Consider the following 19,317-nt stretch of genomic DNA (forward strand, 5'->3'; position numbering starts at 1 on the left):
CTCCCTTGCATTGTCAACTGAAGGTTCTTAGCAGTTAAAAGACAGTAGGAACCAAATTGTTAACTAACTGCAGTGCTCTACATTTTTTCACTGTCTGCCAAAACTTTTGACATATTGTGCAAAATGTCTCAATGATGTAAAAATAAACTATACTTTGGGTCCTGTGTAACAATAGTGCTGCTGAAAAATGGAGAAGAACTGCCCCAGTCAGACCTATTCTCAAACCAAGAACGGTTCCCAGTTCCCACTTGTTTCCTAACAACTCACAAAAATACCCATTTATCAATTTATTCTAGAGCAGGGATGGTCAAACTACCACCTGTTGGCCATATGTGGTCTGCTGACTATAGTAAATAAGGTTTTCCTGGCACATAGTCTTGCTCATTTGTTTACATATTGTCAATGTTGCTTTCACGCTACAATGGTAGAATTAAGCAGTTGTGAGAGACTAGATGGTCCATAAAACCAAAATATTTACATTCTGCTTCTTTACAGAAAAGATTTGCGGACCTTTGTTCTAGAATATTGCCAATGCTCAGTATCAACCTCATTTAGTCTATGAACCCACCTTCTTCTCCTTTTTGAAATACAAAGCACATGTGCTCTTTTCAAGTTTTAATAATTTCCTCCACAACTGCTAGTCTTTTAATTCACTATAATTCTTTAGTTCAACAATTTAACTGACAGGCCGGGGATTTAGCTCAGTGGTTCCAGTGCCTCCCTTGCAAGTGCAAGGTCTTGAGTTTGATCCCCGGTACCAAAAAAGCAATTTAACTGACAAATCTTCAGTGATCTGGGCTGTAATTCCCCTGCAGAGAAGTATCTGAATTCCCATATTCTAAAATGTGACCAAGAGATAAATGACCAGTTATTGGTAACAGGTTTTCATGGTAAAAATATCTTACTATATTAACTATTTATGTTGAATATGAGATCCATTCTGATATTTAAAAAAATTACAATGTCTAGAATAAAGGAAACTGGACAGTCCATTGAAACCATTCTTGCACAGTCTCAGTTTCCCAGCCCCCGAATGAGGAACGACTCACTCTTGACAATGCTGTTTACCTTTTCCACTTTCACCATGAGTCTCCTGAAACAGGAGGCAGAAGCAAGAGAAGATTCATGTAATCCCATTGGCTCTGTTATCATTGGGCCAGCTGAGAAGGCCCAATGCTTTCAAACTAAACTATAAAAGTTTTTTAGTTCATCTGAGAATTATTCCTCCTCTTACATCTTTCTCCTTGTCCCACCCTGCCCCATCTTCTCTTGGAGCAGAAGCTGATAAATTTGTAGACAAAGAAGAAGTGGCAATAATTTCTTTTATCCGCTCTCAGTTTCAGAGTAGGATATCTGCAAAGAAATTTAGCCTTCTTGACAATAATCCTACAGATCTGTGTTCAACGTCTTTGTAGTCAACCTCACTGAAAAAAGTGTAGGTGGTTATTTTGTAAGCCCTTTTACCTATTCTCAGAGCAGAAAGACGAGCTGCATAGATACACAAAAGCCAAGATGACCTCTTGAGAAATTTATGCCATAGATCATAACAGGCCAAAGAAATTTCCCTGTGTTCTATAACACCTTGTCTAAAATAGATTTATGCTAAGGTTCTCAAAAAGTTCTGAGTCTTTTGTGACTTTCCCGGACAGCTGTTCTGAGCTGTCAGCTACTTAGGTGACAGTGCACCCACCTTCTCAGACAGCCTTCCTAATTCTGAGCTAACGTGCCCAGAGAGGCATCATTGATTGGTTAACACTTAGCCCATGCATGACTAACATCTGCTTGAGCAGGACACAGGCTTGAACTTATTTGATTCTCAGAAGCAAGATGAAGGATGACTACCAATCAGGAATCTTTTTAAAAGGATGCTTGCTAACACAAGTGATCCTTAGTAGCACTTTTGTATGATAAAACTGACCAGAAAAGGTACTGGTTATGTGGACAAAAATGTTAGGGCAGGAGGTCATTACGCAGGTAATTAGGGCTGTCTGACTCCCCATCCCAGACCATGGCTTTTTTTTTTTTTTCATTGAAGGACCTAGACATTTGTTTAAAGTTTAAAATATTTACATAATGACACACTTAATGAAGGAAAACTAAACAGCAATGGTAGGAAAAGGGGTATAGGATACAGGCAACTCTACATGTGGATCCTTATAAATTAGAAGAAATGGTAATTACAACTTTTTCTCCCTTATTTTGGATGAGGGATGGAGGGTTATGCTATTTTCTGAATACCTGTTATCCCCCCTAATTCATGTTGAAACCTAATCACTGAAATGATACTATGAGGAGGTGAAGGTAAATTGAATGGGACAAGTGTCCTTATAAAAGAGGGCCAAAGATCTGTCTAGTCTCTTCCACTGTGTGAGGACATAGTCAGTAGGTAACATCTATGAACTAGCAACCAGGCCCTCATTAGACACCAAATCTGTTAGTGCCTTTATCTTAGACTTATCAGCCTCTAAAACTATAAGAAATAAATTTCTGTTGTTTGTAAGTTACTCAGTTTATGATTTTTTGTTACAGTAGCCCAAATGAACCAAGACAGGGCACAACATCAAATTTATAACATAGGTTTTATCCTGTCCTGTTCTGTTCTAAATTCTTATACTTCTTAAAACCCATATGATCTCAAGGTCCATTCAATTAGCTTGAGACCATAATCTTAAGCAAAATAAATTAGACACACATGTTCAAATACCACATTGTTTCTCTGGTGTAAGAAACCGAAAGTGGAAATAGAACTAAAATGTATAATAGATACTGAGAAATTGGAAGAAAGTGTTCAAATGGGAAAGTGATAAGGGAAGAGGGAGGGAGAAAGGAAGGAAGAGACAAGAAAAAAGTGAAAATAGAAGGAAAAAATGGAAACAGGGCCGGGGATTTAGCTCAGTGGTTTCGCCGCCTGCTGCGCAAGCTCAAGGACCTGAGTTCGATAACCAGTACCAAAAAAAAAAAGAAAGGAAACAAAGCTTTTAATAGGGAGGGGAGGGGTTTGTGGAGAGGGGGAAATGGGAAAGAGAGGCAGGATGTACCACGTACAGGTGCAAATTCCCTATGATGAGTGTTATCATTATGTATGCCTAAAATGTACCAATAAATGTTTTGCTATAAAAAATTCATGAATAACAAGAATGTTGCACAAATCAGTTGTTATTTAAAATTAACACTTGACTTAGTTTATAATATTAAACATGAAAATTTGAGAGGTTTGAATGTTCTCTAAAATAAACTATATTTTATTTTCTTCATCACACACACACACACACACACACACACACACACACACACACACACGGTGATCTGCTGCAACAAGGATCTCCAACCCTTGGGTTGTGTATTGGTCCCAGTAGTGACCTGCACAGCAGAAGGTGGCTGAGCAAACCAAGCATCACCTGTATTTACAGCTGGTCCCCATCACTCATATTACTGCCTGAACACCACCTCTTGTTAGATCAGCTGTGGCATTAGATACTTACAGGAGCTCAAACCCTGTGTTGTGAACTGCACATTCGAGGAACCTAGGTTGTGAGCTCCTTTGAATCAGGCAGCCCACTCACCCACTCCTAAATCTGTGGAAAAATTATCTTCCCTGAAACCAGTCTCTGATGACAAAAAGGATGGAGATGGCTGTGCTACAAGATGCCTTGTCTCAATATTCTTATCTATAAAATACAGGAAATAATGCCTTCTATATATAGACTAAAGAGAAACTGATGATCTATATAAAGTGTTTAATATGTTATCAGGTATTGAATAGTGTATTAAAAATATTCTCTATAATTCCCACACACTATATATAGAGAAGCATTACAACATTAAGAGCTTATCAGTCAGAAACAGATACTCTCCAGTGTTAAACGTACTATCTCCAGATGGTATCAATGCAGAACAAGACCTGAATAATCCAGTGCCCAATGGAAAAATCTAGTTGTAACAATCTATCTAAAGTGAATTGTTAGACTAGATGTATCATCATCTTTGTGTCACAGTAAGCACCTGCAAAACAGAGAGAAGTTCACAGATCACTGTTTGCAAAACTAGCACCTGTGCTATAAATAATAAATGGCCTATCAACACTCTCTACTAAGCCCTGTAAATTCACTAAAGCAGTGGCAACATATTGATGGCCCATGGACAACTGACATCATGTAGCCCAAAGACCTATTTATTCTGGTGTACTCAGTTTGTTTCATTAGTCATCAACATTTTAATAGAGGAGACAAAATATAAACAGCTACAATTCTGGCTTCTCTTAAAAAAATTGGAAAAGCTAAAACTTGTCTATAAATTCTCACACAGCTACAGTCTGTAAGACAGAGGTAGTGAATGCTTTCTTTAGATGAAATATGAACTCGCTAGTTTACCACTGAGCTCTAGTGCTCTCTGTTGTCTTCCACACCACCCACCCCCACCCTATACACACTGCACTTCAGTTGTAAAATTTGCATTACTTCAACTCCGCCATGTGTTTGGATTTTTCAGTCCTGCTCAAGGCTTTTGACAGGCTGCATGCAAATCTCAGGGAGAGACAGCAAAAGAAAGCACAGAAGAAAACAACACAAAGGGATATAATTAACTCTTCCTTAAGCATCTTCCTAAGAGTCCTTGATAAAAGAATTCCAAAGGGGAAATTCTGAGCCAGGTATGGTGGTGTACAACAGTAATCCCAGCACCCTAGGAGGCTAAAACAGAAGGTTCCCAAGTTCAAACCTAGCCTGGACAATTCTGTGACTTGGTGAGAACTTGTCTCCACACCCACCAAAGAAAGTGTGTGGGATTCTGCATGTAAAAATGTAAAGTATGAAGCACAGTGCCTTGTATATGGTAAGCACTAAAGAAATGTTAGCTAACATTATTATTTTTTTTTGGTACCAGAGATCAAACTCAGGTCCTTGCACTTGTGAGGCAGGCAGCAGAACCACTGAGCTAAATCCCCGGCCCATAGCTAACATTATAATTAATGTTTCACCGTATTTTACTGAATACTCCAAGGATAATTTCAGAGAGTAAACAAGTGATTAAACAAAAAATCTTTGAAAAATAAGCATAAAAAAATAAGCATGAGAAAGACTGTATCATAAGATTTTTGAGACATATGATGAAAGTATAATAATTAAATATGGCAGTATTGGTGTAAGAATAGGCAGATCCATGATAAAGAAAGTCCTGAGACAGACTTCAAGTATGATAGTTAAATATTTAATATACAATTAAACGGACATTTCTTGGCAGAAGAAAGGTAGATTCATCACTAACTGATCCTGAAACAATGGATTAAATTCCAGACAAAATAAACAAATTTTAAAAAATCCTCCAAAGGTCCATAATAAAATACAGCTGGGTATGTTGGCACAGACCTGTAATCCCAGTACTTGGGTAGCTTAGATAGGTGGTTTACAAGTTTGAGGCCACCCTGAGTACTGATACACAGCAAGATCCTGTTTTGAATGAATGAATGAAAGAAAGAAGGGAGGGAGGGATGGAAGAAAGGAGGGAAGAAGGGAGGAAGGGAGGGAGGAAAAGAAAATTTTTTATCTTGAGGTGGGAAATTTTGCCAAGCAAGAAATCATTTTTAAAAGTTTGAAAGACCTGACAGGAGAAAAGAAAAAACAAACAAAAAACCCCCACTGCTTATTAAATTTACAGAAACTAACTGTATACATTACTGTACACTGAGCTGCCACTCACCAGGGGTTTACTGTGATCTAAGCTCTTGCTCAGAACATTGCAGACATTATTTTCTTTAGTCTCAAAATAAAAAGCAGCATAGACACTATTATTATCTGTACTTCACAGACAAGGTTTATATAGTATATTCAGGCCTTATTACGCTGAAATAAAATATTACAAACTTTTCCTCAAAGCTAATAGTAAGTATTTTAATGATAGTAACCATTATGTTAGCATGGTGAGATTATGGGTACTATTTTTTCTTGGCTTTCTAAACTCTTATGTTTTATATTACATTTATTTTTTGAGAAAATTGATGTATTTTTAGAATGACATTTTGGATTATCTTTGCCACAGGTTTCTTATGTTAGAGTAAATCCTATTCTAAGAATAGGAGTTTATTTAAAAACAAATAAAACACACAAACAAAAAAAAGTGGGGGAGGGTATCCACCAAGAGCCAAGTATTATAAAAAAGAGCTGATTTACCTACACTGAATTTCATCCTTATCTAATGCTTATGAGGACAGGTATATTTTTCTTTGCATACTGAAGAAAGAAACTGAGATTCACAAGTTTCACTGAGCTTGGCAAAGAGTTACACTGTTGAGACTGAAATACATCATCAACATCTGGGCTCGCTCCACTGCACAAGTGAGATGCTGACAGTGTGGGCTCAATCCTATGTGTATGGAAGAAAGAGACTTCTTATTCAGAATGCATTCATATGGAGGCAAAAAGGTTTCTGGGAAGGTAAGATTCCTGTCTTTAAGAAGCTAGGAGACTGAAGGTGAAGATAAAGAAGTATAGACAATTCCAATTTCTTACTGTTTTCACAGAGGTATGAACTGGTGTCACAGAAGCTGGTGGAGGTTGCTGGAGGATGAGGGAAAGCTTCATTCATGCAGAATCACTAGTCAGGTGTTGGAAAGAAGTCATTCTAGGCACATTTAGGAAGCTGTAAAAGTAAAATGTGCCTATGGAAGGTGGTAGGAACTGAGATTAGAGAGCTGTGTTTAGCCTGTCTCTCTGAGGATAAGCTACTTAAAAGTATAAAATGTAATGATGATGTATCTGTCAACTTTCTGTATCAGGATGATTTAGCACTAGGCCAAATTTTAAACAGTATAATTTTTCAAGTTGTATGGACAGTGACTGGGGGGGGGCTGTAATTGGTACAGCAAAACAGAATTATAAAAGTTGAGAATTTTTCCTTTAGAGACAAGTGGCTTCTCCAAACTTCCTCAGATCTAGAGACTAAATGCCACCCCCTCTGCTCCTTAGCCACCATGAATGCGCAGAATATTCAGATGCCAGTCCTAGGAGGTCTGGGCCATTTCCTTCCTTCAGGAAAGGAAGAAAACTGAAGATGGGTGGGAGCATAAAGCAAGCCTGAAGATGTCTTATTGTTTCATTTGTACGCTCACACCTCTGTTCCTTACTATAGAAAAGATCCTTGCACACTTGGACAAGGTGAGATGATGATTTGAGGCAAATGAGGCACCCACGTATCCTTGGAACTAGCTTTGAATAAAGCCTTTTTCCTTTTCACCAAAAATAAATGGCTTCCTTTGGTTTGGTCAGTGGTCAGCAAACAGTATAAGCATTTGAACTTAAGTGATTGGTAACAGTATCAGGGATTGAATCCAGGGTGTCACACATGCTAGGCAAGCACTCTACCACTGTGCTACATCCCCAACTCATTTTATTTTTTATTTTGGATAGGTGTCACTAAGTTGCCCGGGTTAGTCTCAAACTTACAATCCTCTTGCTTCAGCCTCTCAAGTAGCAGGAATTACAGGCATGCATTACCATATCTGGCTGGTGTTACTAATTATTTTAAAATGTAATTCTCTTGTACATCCACAGAGAATATTATGACTAGCTAGAATGTATTTTTCTTTCTTTTTTTTTTTTTTTTGGTACCTAGGATCAAACTCAGGACCTTGCGCTTGCAAGGCAGGCGTGGTGCCACTGAGCTAAATCCCAAGTCCTAAAAATGTATTTTTCTAATGAAACATGATACCTACTTTCTTGTATTAGCCATAGTGCCCAATAAAGCCAAGTTCAGGCATGCTCAACACCATGGCCAAAAGACTGTCACCTTTGCCTATCTTGGAGTGAATAAAAGTACAGAGCTTAGAGGTTAGCGATGAGAAAGTCAATTTTGTCTGTGGCCTATTAGATGAGGGCATCAATACATTAGAATGATTTTCAGGGAATGGAAAAGTAGCAAAACAAAACATTAAAAAAAAAAAAAAAAGAAAGAAAGAAAGAAAAGATGAGTAGAATGCTCCACAGCAAGTCCTACATGCTTGAATAAACAAAGACAGAGACCCAACCCATACCCTTAAAAATTATCATCTTTAAGTGTCCATTCCTCCAGTCAACCTTAGAAATAGCACTTCTTTGGAGAGAGCAGGAAAGAAGAAAGGAGAAAGGAAGAAGATGTAAAAAGAATTAAGATATGTTATGTACATGTACTAACTCCCCATGATGAATATAATCATTATGTACTACAAGCATGTACTAATACAAATTTTAAAATAGCACTTCCTTTGATAATCTTTCTTAAGCCAGTATCATAGTGCTTAGCAGCTGAAGGGTGGGAGTACCAGCACAGAGGGATTTGAATGATAGTAAATAATTGCAAAACAGCAACAAGTGTCACAACAGCTTTACATTAAACTAAAGCTTTTAAACAACATTTATAATAATTCAAGAATAATGGCTAGAGTAGAAAGATTTTTAGGGAAAATAAAAATAAAAGAATTGAATTAAGTGACAAATGTCTTTGAGAAAGTGATGTCTTACCCATGTACTAAAATTAGATTAATGCGCCTTGGTAAAACATATATTAGTTAAAAAAATGAGAATGCAATCAAAATAGACATGCTTATTCAAGGTACACTGCACAATGCCACAAGAAAAACAGCACCTTTCAATTAAATCCAGTTATTTTATCTTAATAAATATGAAAACTGCCTTTGAAAGTGAAAGATTTATTTTTAAAACATTTTACCTGATTTAAATAATTTAGGCACTTTTCAAGACACCAAAGGCAACAAATACATGATTTCAGCACACATCGTGCACAAGCATTTTCCTGGATGGGGGATAAATGTGAAATAATTAAAAGACCAAAAAGTCAAACCATCATATGGAAGAATTCAAATATTTGAAAAATAAAAATGGACGAAGTCACAACTTAAGCATTAAAACTTCCACACCTACCCTTTCCTTTCTTAAAACATCATGGTTGAATTATTTTTAAGCAGTCTGAGTCATCCTTTATTCAGTACCTACTGCATATATGATATAGTGAGGTATGTAAAACCAGCAAGCAAATTATAATTTAGTAGGAGAAAAAAATGCTAAACACAAAAAAGGTTAGAATCAGAATATAGTACAAACACTTAATTGTCAAAGAGTGGTGAACATAGAAAGATAATGTTGCTTGACAGATGGAAGGAATCAGGAAATATTTCTAGAAAGCTTGACTTTTTGAGCTACACTATGGCATTTCAGCCAAACTATAGTGAAATGGATGATATTTACACAGTCAAGGATAAGGGGAAATCCTTATGTATTCTGGATATTAACCTCTTGTCAGATGCATAGTTTGCAAATATTTTCTCCCACTCTTTAGGTTGTCTCTTCAATCTCTTGATTACTTCTTTTGCTGTACTGAAGCTTTTTAGTTTGATGTAATCCCATTTATCACTTTCTGCCCTGACTGCCTATACTTTTGTGGCCTTATCTAATATCTTTGACTAGGCCACTGTCATAGAGCACTTCTCTTATTTTCTTCTAGCAGAGTTGTTTAGTGGGTGTAAAATTACTACTGGACAAAAAGATTAACTTCTGGTGTTCTGTTACACAGCAGAAAGACTATGGTTAAAGATACTGTAGTGGATATTTCAAAGTAGCTAGAAGAGAGGAATTTGAAAGTTCTTGAACAAAATGATAAATATATGAGGTGTGGTCATGCTAAATATTCTGACTTTATTATTGTACAATTATTATGTGTCAATAAAAAATATTTTAAAAAGAATATGGAAGAGGTTCTAAGAGGGAGAAGTGTGTTGTGGTTGGGGTCTAGAACATTCCCCAAAAGGATGACTGTGTTGAAGGCTGGGTTGCCAACTGATGGATTAATCCATTGATGAGTTAGTACATAGCTGAATAGGTATTAGGAGGTTGGGCCTAGTGAAGGAAGTGGGTTAAGGGGTATGACTTTGTGAACTATATCTTATCTCTGACTCTCACTCTGTTTGCTTCCTGGATGCCATGAGGTGAGTAGCTTCCCACTGCCCTACTCTTCTGCCATGATGTTTCTGCCTCACCACAGGCCTAAAAGCAATGGAATGAAATCTTTGAAACTGTGAGCCAGAATAAACCTTTCCTTCTTTAAGTTGTTTTTCTCAGTTATTTTGTCACAGTGACAGAGAGCTGATTAATCCCAATGTGTGAGTCAATGTGAGTGAAATAGAGTACTCTGGGTGACCCATGATTAGATGTATTTTGGCAGAGCACATGGAGTGTGTGAGTGGGAGGTCAGAAGAAGGACTGCATTCTAGGTTTCTTATGACTGTGGAGAAGACACCCACAACTTTGCATTTAACATCACTGGGCACTTTACCACATGAAGAACTGAGGTCTGGAATATACTCATAGAAAGTCCAGAAAAAGCATTTTTTCCTTACCTTCCCTTTGAGTTGACTGTGAATGTACATAAGGATCATTCGTGGAATTTTTACTAATGTGATAATAAAAGATCCTTTTGCTACAGTACCAAGGTGATAACGAATAAGGCGATTCACTGATGCCAAAATGGGTGTAAATGGCAAATTCCTTTTATCCCTATTTTTTAAATGATCAAAAAGATAATTAAAACAAAGCATAGATCAGAACGGATACAGAATTATGTTTTAGAATTCAATGCAGTGAAAAGTCAGTTTATTAATCTTATTCTAGTTTTATGACAAAATAGCAAAGTAATATATAACTAATACAAATGCTACAGATCTACTATACAAAATTAATTTTTCATTTCTCTATGGTTTCATAGGGTGTTTATGCTCTATTACTTCAAATTAATTAGAACTGCTTTGAAAGCTCACATCAAGGAGTACCTAAGGAGCTAACCATATAATCAGAAAACAGAATTTAAAAGACATTTAATATAGAACTAGCACTGCATTATAACAGAAAATTATGTAGCCTATAGCTTTAATATTCAGCTCTAAAGTTAGCAAAGAAGACTCACAACACTTTTTCTGATCCAAATGAATTTTAAAAACTTGTTTTTTAATGGACTTTTTTACAAAGCAAAAATACATATGGTACTACTACAAGATTTATTTTTCTGTTCAATATAATTTGAAGTTATATCATAACCTGCTGTTCTGAAAAATTCTGAGACAATTACAGAAAAGTAGAGAATAACAACCTCCCATTTTCCTACCTCCCAGAATTATCAAATGTAGTATTTTATTATATTCATTTCCAATTATTATTTTAAAGACATGAAACTCTTACTAACCTCAGTCCCATTCTTTTCCCCTTCAACCTGCAACTTTGAGTTTTTTGAAAAGTACAAACTCACCTAGTGAAGTAGTACGTTACCACAGCTCCGGCCACAGTCATCTGCTGACATGCTAGAATAAATTCACTGATCCAGATTAGGCCAACCACATGGTACCACCACATGTACTGTAGAGGACCAGAAATTCTAAACTCCACAAAGCCTTCGTCATTCTGAACAGCACTGCCTAGGAAAATGTCAAGGAAGGAAAGAGGCAGCACATAAAGTACAAACAAAGAAATGTAGCTGTTAAATATGAGAATAGTTCAATTTTCAACAACAGATCCCTGTTCCCAAACCACAAATTTCACACTCTTAATGCTATTTCATTAAGGGACAAAAAAAAAATTTTAAAGTTGTGTAATTAAACATTACACAATTAGGCACTTTGGTTTCCTCAAAGGCACCATTTAAAGCTTTTAAAAATTGCTCTATTTGAATATAGTTCTTATTACATTATTATGTAGGCAAAAATTTTCAAACATTTCAATATTTTTTTCAGAGCTATTATTTATTCAGTAATTATAAATCTTAATGAACTATTAGGACAGAAATTAACATTACATTCATTTGGTGAGTGTGTGCGGAATGGAGAAAAAAGTTGCATACAAGCTTGATATCCTACTACTCCTCACAATTAATGCCATTTTGGCTTAATCTCTGATATTGAGTAAGGCCACCAGCAAGTTGGAGAATCTATGAACTATGTCATCTGCAGGGGTGCTAGCTAGATGCAGGTTGTTTCCAAATTAGAAAATCCCAAGGCCACAAACTGATCCTTGGCCATACTGGGTTTTGAAGCAACTCTGGAGAGACATGCATTTGTTAAGTTCATTTTAGAATGAATCCAAATGTCTGTGTCATTACAAAACTCACTTCACACCCATGATCATCTCAAAATTATGATATAATTTCAGCCCTTATCTGGCCTAGACCTACATTACTAGGATGGTCTAAAAATTATGAACAGGGAGTGGGTTACTGAATAGCTATTACCCTGCTAGATCTGATGGCTTTTGGACCTTTGTCAAGAAACATGTGAAGACTGATTGACTCATTGATTGATTTTGGGCAGTGGTAGGGATCAAACCCCATCCTAGGCAAGAACTCCATGCCAAGTTATACCTCCAAGCCTTCTCTGATGTTTTAATATATTTGAGTGCAAATTAGACATATTACTAAGATAAATAAGCAACATATCTGCTTACCAGTAGTGCCAAGAAAAAGAAGTGTCATGATCCAGTATGCCCAAAACAAGACAAGAGCAAAGAAGGTCCAAAACGGTTGGAAGACTAACAGTGGCAGGTGAATGAAGACCTTGCCGGCCACATGAAACAAGGCGATTGTGAGAGCAACACGTTTGCGCATAACCAGCATTATCAGGAACAAGATAACCTAAAGGGAGAGAATGGAGGGAAAGGGTCAAAGTTGCATTTTAAGCAATAAACAAGAGAACACTATGTTGCCTCTGTCATTTATATAGTAGGTATCAAAACTAACTTAGCTTCAGCCTTGTTGCTTTTAATCTTTCTGTGTTTTGATCTCATAGTTGTGGTCTAGTTTACTTAATAAGGAAATGGACACAAGAAAAAACTTTTTCCTTTCATGGTAACATCCACAGACAACCATTAAAAAGAACTAAGGTTTTCTCAAACTGTTCTATAGCCCTGATTTCTGGTAACTGAATACTAAATGCTTTTATAGTTCAAAAGAATATAAATAAATAAATAAATACATAAAACCTCAAAATTGGAAGTATCATTCTCTGAATCTCAATAACAGTACTTTTAATCTCTACTTCTTTTATAGTATTTATCATTTTCAATTATATTATGGTTTTAGGTATTCTTTAAAGATAAACATAAAATAATTCTCAATTTTTTAAAACCTGGAATTCTCTGACATTCGCTTTGTTACTTATTACCAATCAAAATGTGTTATGTGTCAGGATAAGACTCTTCATTAGAATAGACACATACCTGTCACTTTGAAAAGGGTGAGAGGACCAAATGTCATCACCCCAAAAACACAGAAGTTATTTATTTGTGTCTCATCTCCCTCACTGGAACAGGAACTTGTTAAGAATGGGTTACACAGCAGAATCACTCTTTGCCTCCTTCCCATCCCACACTCTACACTGAGCATTGAGCACAGAGAACTGCACTTAAAAGCATAATTAACAAACAGTTTTCGGCACCAATACTTTTATAGTGGCTTTATTTTTTTGTTTTTGATGTTCAGAAATAGCTTGGGATTGCTTGTAGAAATGGAGTGATTTTTGTTTTTTTTTCTGCAGAGAGAAGATAATTGGTGCACTAAAGATGAATATAATTATTTAACTAAATGTTTGTAATTTCACTATAGAACAACTAAGCAATGAACTTCACCTATATTTTTTATATACTACACAATGTTAAAAAGTGGGACAAAATGGGAAAATAATCAGTGAACAAGTACATGGAATGATATGAAATTTTCAACATATTTCCCTATAGTAAGGGGAATTGTTTTTTTAAATAATTATTTTATAGTAAGAAATATATTCTTCTTTGCAAATGATAATACTAATATTTTAGATGAAAATCTCTCAAACAGCAGACAGGGTGGTAGAGCAAAATATTCTATCAAAGGGCATTCATCAATTAGGGAAGCCTCCAACAGACTTTTTTGTGTAATGGGGATCAAGGTTAGGCGTTTCTGCACCATTAATGATCTCCTATAAATAAAAACTCAGAACTAAGTAATGGTACACCTGAGCCGTACTCACTGTGAACACTGTAGCTGAAATGGCATAGATGAGGAGGGCCCGAAGATTGTCTTCAGCTATCTGAAGCTGTTCAGGAAGAACTTTTTCTTTTGGTGACCTTCTTTGCTTTGCATACAGCCACCATAGTACACCTGTGCCACCTGGAGAAACACAAAACAAAACAAAAGACAATTGTTTTTGTAATTATTGGCATAATATGTGACACAAAATCCTCAATTTTCTGGGCCTTTCATACACATCAATATGGAATTTATGCAGTGACAATCCATTTAGCTGGGAAGTGTAGCTGTAACCTTTTGCCAGCGAAAGGGGAGTGCCAATTATACTATGATCATCTTTTACATTAAGCACTTACAAATTCTTCAGTGTATCAAATAAACTTCCTCCAAATGAATTTATTATTGACTTCATGAAGCTGAGAGAGAGCCAGTAAGAACAGATACCTCTGAGAGGAAATGGTAACTCCAGTGCCTAGTACTGACAAAGTCATGCAATTGATTAAATATCTGTACAATAAAAAAATGAAGATAAAAAGAAGAGTTCCCCCCAAAGGTAGAAACAAAGACAGGAAATCTGGTAGTAGTGGGTGTGAGGGATAACCATTTTAATTTTTAATATAGTTTGGAGAGTCCGAGAACTAGACTGAAGAAGGCAAACCTACCTCAATGTAAGATAACTGAATATTCACTCATTCCGCAAACATTTTGAATTCCTACACCACCTAAGACCACTTTCACTGCTCGTAGAGGTTATAGAGTAATGAGGAAACAAGCAAATAAACAAACAAACAAAAAAGGAGACGAGTAAAAATATACAATGTAAAGAAAAAATCTGATCAGAGGGATAGTGCTTGTGGTGGGAAAGCACTGCAGTTTTACATACTGGTAAGCAAAGCCTCGCTGGGAAGATGATGCTTAAGCAAGAGAATCAGAAGACTAAGAAAAAGCAGTCTATGAAACTAAGAAAAAAGTGCTCCAAGCAAAGTTCTAGGATGCTAAGGTTGGACAATGCCTAGCCTGAGAAAAAGGAGACCACATGGCCACAGCAGTAAGCAAGGGCAAAAGTGGTAACAAATGTGAGGAGAAGGAGAGGTGGGGATCACATCATCCTTAAAGCCCTCACAGTGAGCAAGAATGATTCAGAGTAGAGTGGCATGTGCATTGGCAAGATAAATGTCTATGGACTGGGGATGCAGCTCAGTCAAAGAGGACTTGCCTAGCATGCCCGTGGAAAAGGAAAAAGGAAAGAAAAAAATAAATGCACCTGAGATCTTGGCTAATATCTATGCACATCAACCTAACCTCCACCTATACTGACACAATGAATAGGCCAAAGGGAAATTTCATATCCCATCTGCTGGCACATACCAACCATGAATTTTTCTTTTGCTAAAGATGAGTAAAGAAACCAAAACAATCAATAGTCTATGAAAAAGACTTCTTCCATTTTGAAATCTTGCTAGTATAAGAAAATGGTTTCAGAAACTGGGGTGGGGGGGATATGGTACTGGGGATCGAACTTGGGACATTGCGCTTGCGAGGCAGGCAGCGGAAACACTGAGCTAAATCCCCAGCCCAGGAACATATTTTTTTAAATGGAAGGAAATACGTTTTCAACAAACCAGAATAAAAAGTTATAAGAAAAGCTGAAGTTCAAGGAAAACAGAATGACATAATATGCTGTTCAGAACAGTCACAGTAGATATAATCTATTTATTGAACATTTAAATTTGTGTTAAGATGTGTTCTAATCCTTTACAGTTGTGACTTAATCACAACACTAGTGAGTGGTTATTACTACCTCTACCAATGATAAAATTAAATTTAGGAAAGTTAAGTAACACGCCTAATGTCACATATATAGTAAGCAGCAGAGTTATGATTGAAACCTAGATTTACTGTAATAACTATCTAAACACAGAATTAGATACTAAGGTTGTAAGGTAAAGTAAAAAGAAAGATAACTGAAAGAAAGAATATTACACATAAAATGAAATTGGAATAACAAAATTTAAATCCTCATTGTAGGTAGTCAGCTACAGAAGTGATAGTGAGAAAAACTAAATCAGTAATATGCAAATAAACTCAAAGACCTCTTCCTGAAGTATAAAAGAAATGACAAAAACATTGAAATGGTGATTTAGAAGAAAATAGTTGAATAAACAATGAGCTTAAGAAAAACCACTAGTACAAAAATAATAGTATTGAAATAAAGAAAAAAAATCAGAGTTGAAAAAGAATCCTCTCCAAAAGATCAATGACATTTTAAGATCCAGAATTAGACAAAAATCTTCAAATTAAAAGGCCTTATTAAAAATCATAGGGCTGGGCATGTAGTTCAGTGGTAGGGTGCATGGGTGAGGCTCTAGGTTTGATTCTCAGTAACACAGAAAAAAAAAATTGGAGGTAGATGAAACAAGTTAGGGGTAAATGAATAAAATTTACACTCATCTTTATTTCTGGGTTCTTCTCTGAAAGTCCAGACCCAAGGGAACATACTGTACATGAATTTTACACCCAGTGATTTCAAAATTCGTAAGTGAAGGTAAAGACAAACTGAGATAAACAAGAATTGAGACAATACATAACCCAGAAGTCCTTCATGAATAAATTATTTCAATTCTAGTCAATATAAAGAACCAAAATTAAGAATTCAAGAGTGAAGGTTTGTGGGAAAGGGACCAACAGTTTTTATTATAACCAGCACAGGAAAACTTGAAACCAAATGCAAATACAATTTTGAAACTTTTCAAGATAAAGGTAAATAATTTTTTTAAAAGATATAGCATGTATAAGAGTATTTTAACTTTAAAAATAATCAACTATAAAAGCTCAGGTTATTTAACAAGGCTAAAAAATGGTGTGAGCAGAAGAGAGCAAGAGATAAAAGAAATAAAAGTTCATGGTAAGTTTTAAAAAGGTAAGGGATAACTCAATATATGCCATTTTAGCCTTTAATAACCACAGAAGTCTAAAGAGCATATTCTTGGCCGGGGATTTAGCTCAGTGGTTCCGGCACCTGCCTCACAAGTGCAAGGTCCCGAGTTCAATTTCCGGTACCAAAAAAAAAACAAAAACAATAAAGAGTATATTCTGAAAATGTATGTTACCAACTATAGATGTAAAAATATTATGCATACTACCTAAGGGTGAAGATAAACAGAAAAAAGTTTATATAGCAAAGATAGAGAAAACAAAATAAAAAAGCATAAATTTCAGGAAAACAAAATAGTAGTAAAACCAAACATCAATAAGGATATAAATGTAAATGGAGACAGATTTCATTATTACAAGAATTACATATTCAAGCTAAAAATTTAACTGAATAATGTATAATCACATACATATGCATAGTAAAAAGGTCTGGACCTCAAATACTAACAGGTGAAACGAGAAAAGAGAATATAATTATAAAATTCTTAAAACACTCTTTATAGAAAAGATATAGCATATAGAAATAAAAATTTTATTTTCTTCTTTGTATTTCTATTTGCTACCATGGAATTAGTACCACAAAAACAAACAAATAGCTTACCAAGTGAACCCAGTATGACCAGAATTGTTAAGATCCACACAAGTATTCTTGATATATACCTGATTATCACCATCAAAATCATGGATAGAACTGCAGGAAAGAGAGAGAACATGTAGAATATTATTGACAACATAGGAGAAATCCTTTGAATTGTTGTTCATTACCAGGGAAATAAGTAATTTGTTGGTCTTGACTAGCTCATGACCATAATTTAGGTAGGAAAGGAAACTGGCTGTTCTTGCATTTTGATTTTGCTACTTGTACCACTTAAATAGCATCACTCAAAAAGAAAAGCGCCTAATTGTGTAGGTTTATAAATTATAGAAAAGAACACATGCAAATGCAAATGGTGACTCAAAAACAGCACAAGACTGTTGTGGATTCACCATGGGAAAGACATCAGACATGCAAACACACATGCCAACACACAAATTGTAGGGAATGATATGTATGTTGGTGACAGGAAGTTATCATACGTGGATTGAGATAAGTTAAATTAGTGCTACACTGCTTTGAGTAATGTATGTATTTCATAAATAGGCCAACTTCTCTGACTGTGAGTCTACAAACTAGATGGCATTTTATCTTTATCTGGCATTTTTAATCTTTAGAATTCTAGGGAAGGATCTGACCCTATAATATCCTGAAGCCTATTGAGTTCAAAATTCCTCTAACTTTATTTAACTGATTGAAAAACTCTTCCTCAAAAATGAACAAAGCTTATTTTGAATTAATTAGCCAAACTCCTTTATCTGTCCTAATCCCAGTGTGCTAAAATCATGAATAAAATTCTCAAGAAAGGGAGGATTTAATCCTTGAATGGGAAATTAATTTCTGAAATAATAATTTATAAATCTTTAACAATCTAAAGGCCCATTCCACAAGCAAATGAGCAAGTATACTCAGGTTCATATTATATTCTCAAGCCTCAAAAGAGAATGATTTTAATAAAAACTGAAATTCCAATGGCTTCACAACATCATTGTCTTTTTAAAACATCATTATTTTTAAGGTTTAGATACTATTTCTGGTTAAAGTGTTCAACTATTTCAGAAACCAAGTAATTTTTACATAAAGTTAAGTCAAGTTTCTTTGGATAATTTGCAAAGCCAAATAAATGGTTAGGATCTGTTCTAGGAACATTATTAGGGTACTCACTTTTGCAATAAATATACAAGAATGTAAAATAGATGGGAGCCATTCAAATATCAAAGAATTAGATGTTCATATGAACAGCATTGTTTCAATTGAGTGAAGTACTGGTTGAGCAAACAGAAAATACTCTCTAATGACAAGACGGAAATATATCTTGTATGTTCTCAGTGACTGTAATTGCTGTTAACAGGCACAAATACTAATTTTACTTATAAAATGAAAAACTGTTTTGTTCCTAACTCTTTACTTCTCCCAACTAAGAAGGCCTATAAGTTCTAATAGCCCCTCATTTAGTTCTAAAATGATACAGAACTTTTTCATCTTGAAAATAAAATTTTTACTTGCTCATATTATTTATCGACTAGGAAACTCAGTGGCTAACAAGTGGAGATTTCTGAATTTTTCCAGCACTGCAGTGATACTGTAAACTGCAACAATGAAAAGAAAATTATATATTTCAAAAGTAATGTATCAGATATGCATGTTCTTAGAAATATGTAAGAGGATATGTGGCCTCTTTCATAAGTAAATACACCTTTTAGAATTATAACTAGAAACAGAGGTGCTGACTCATTATAAGATGCCTCTTGCTATCATAT

At 35.4% G+C, this 19,317-nt stretch overlaps 1 protein-coding gene across 7 annotated transcripts in view; it reads right to left on the reverse strand.

Moving 5' to 3' along the window:
• Positions 1-19,317, reverse strand: part of Slc44a1 (solute carrier family 44 member 1) — a 487,317-nt gene that overhangs the window by 65,489 nt on the left and 402,511 nt on the right. For all 7 annotated transcript variants that reach the window (XM_087184206.1, XM_087184208.1, XM_087184209.1 and 4 more), the window contains 6 exons: positions 17,564-17,653; positions 14,030-14,169; positions 12,471-12,657; positions 11,284-11,449; positions 10,382-10,538; positions 8,698-8,781 (listed from right to left, as the gene is read on the reverse strand). In XM_087184206.1, the coding sequence (XP_087040332.1) occupies positions 8,698-8,781; positions 10,382-10,538; positions 11,284-11,449; positions 12,471-12,657; positions 14,030-14,169; positions 17,564-17,653 (824 nt within the window). The remainder of the gene's footprint in view (positions 1-8,697; positions 8,782-10,381; positions 10,539-11,283; positions 11,450-12,470; positions 12,658-14,029; positions 14,170-17,563; positions 17,654-19,317) is intronic.

This window comes from Heterocephalus glaber, unplaced genomic scaffold (genome assembly GCF_053883595.1).
Source record: "Heterocephalus glaber isolate CG9 unplaced genomic scaffold, H.glaber_assembly_v1.0 deba00001481, whole genome shotgun sequence".
Lineage (NCBI taxonomy): Eukaryota > Metazoa > Chordata > Mammalia > Rodentia > Bathyergidae > Heterocephalus > Heterocephalus glaber.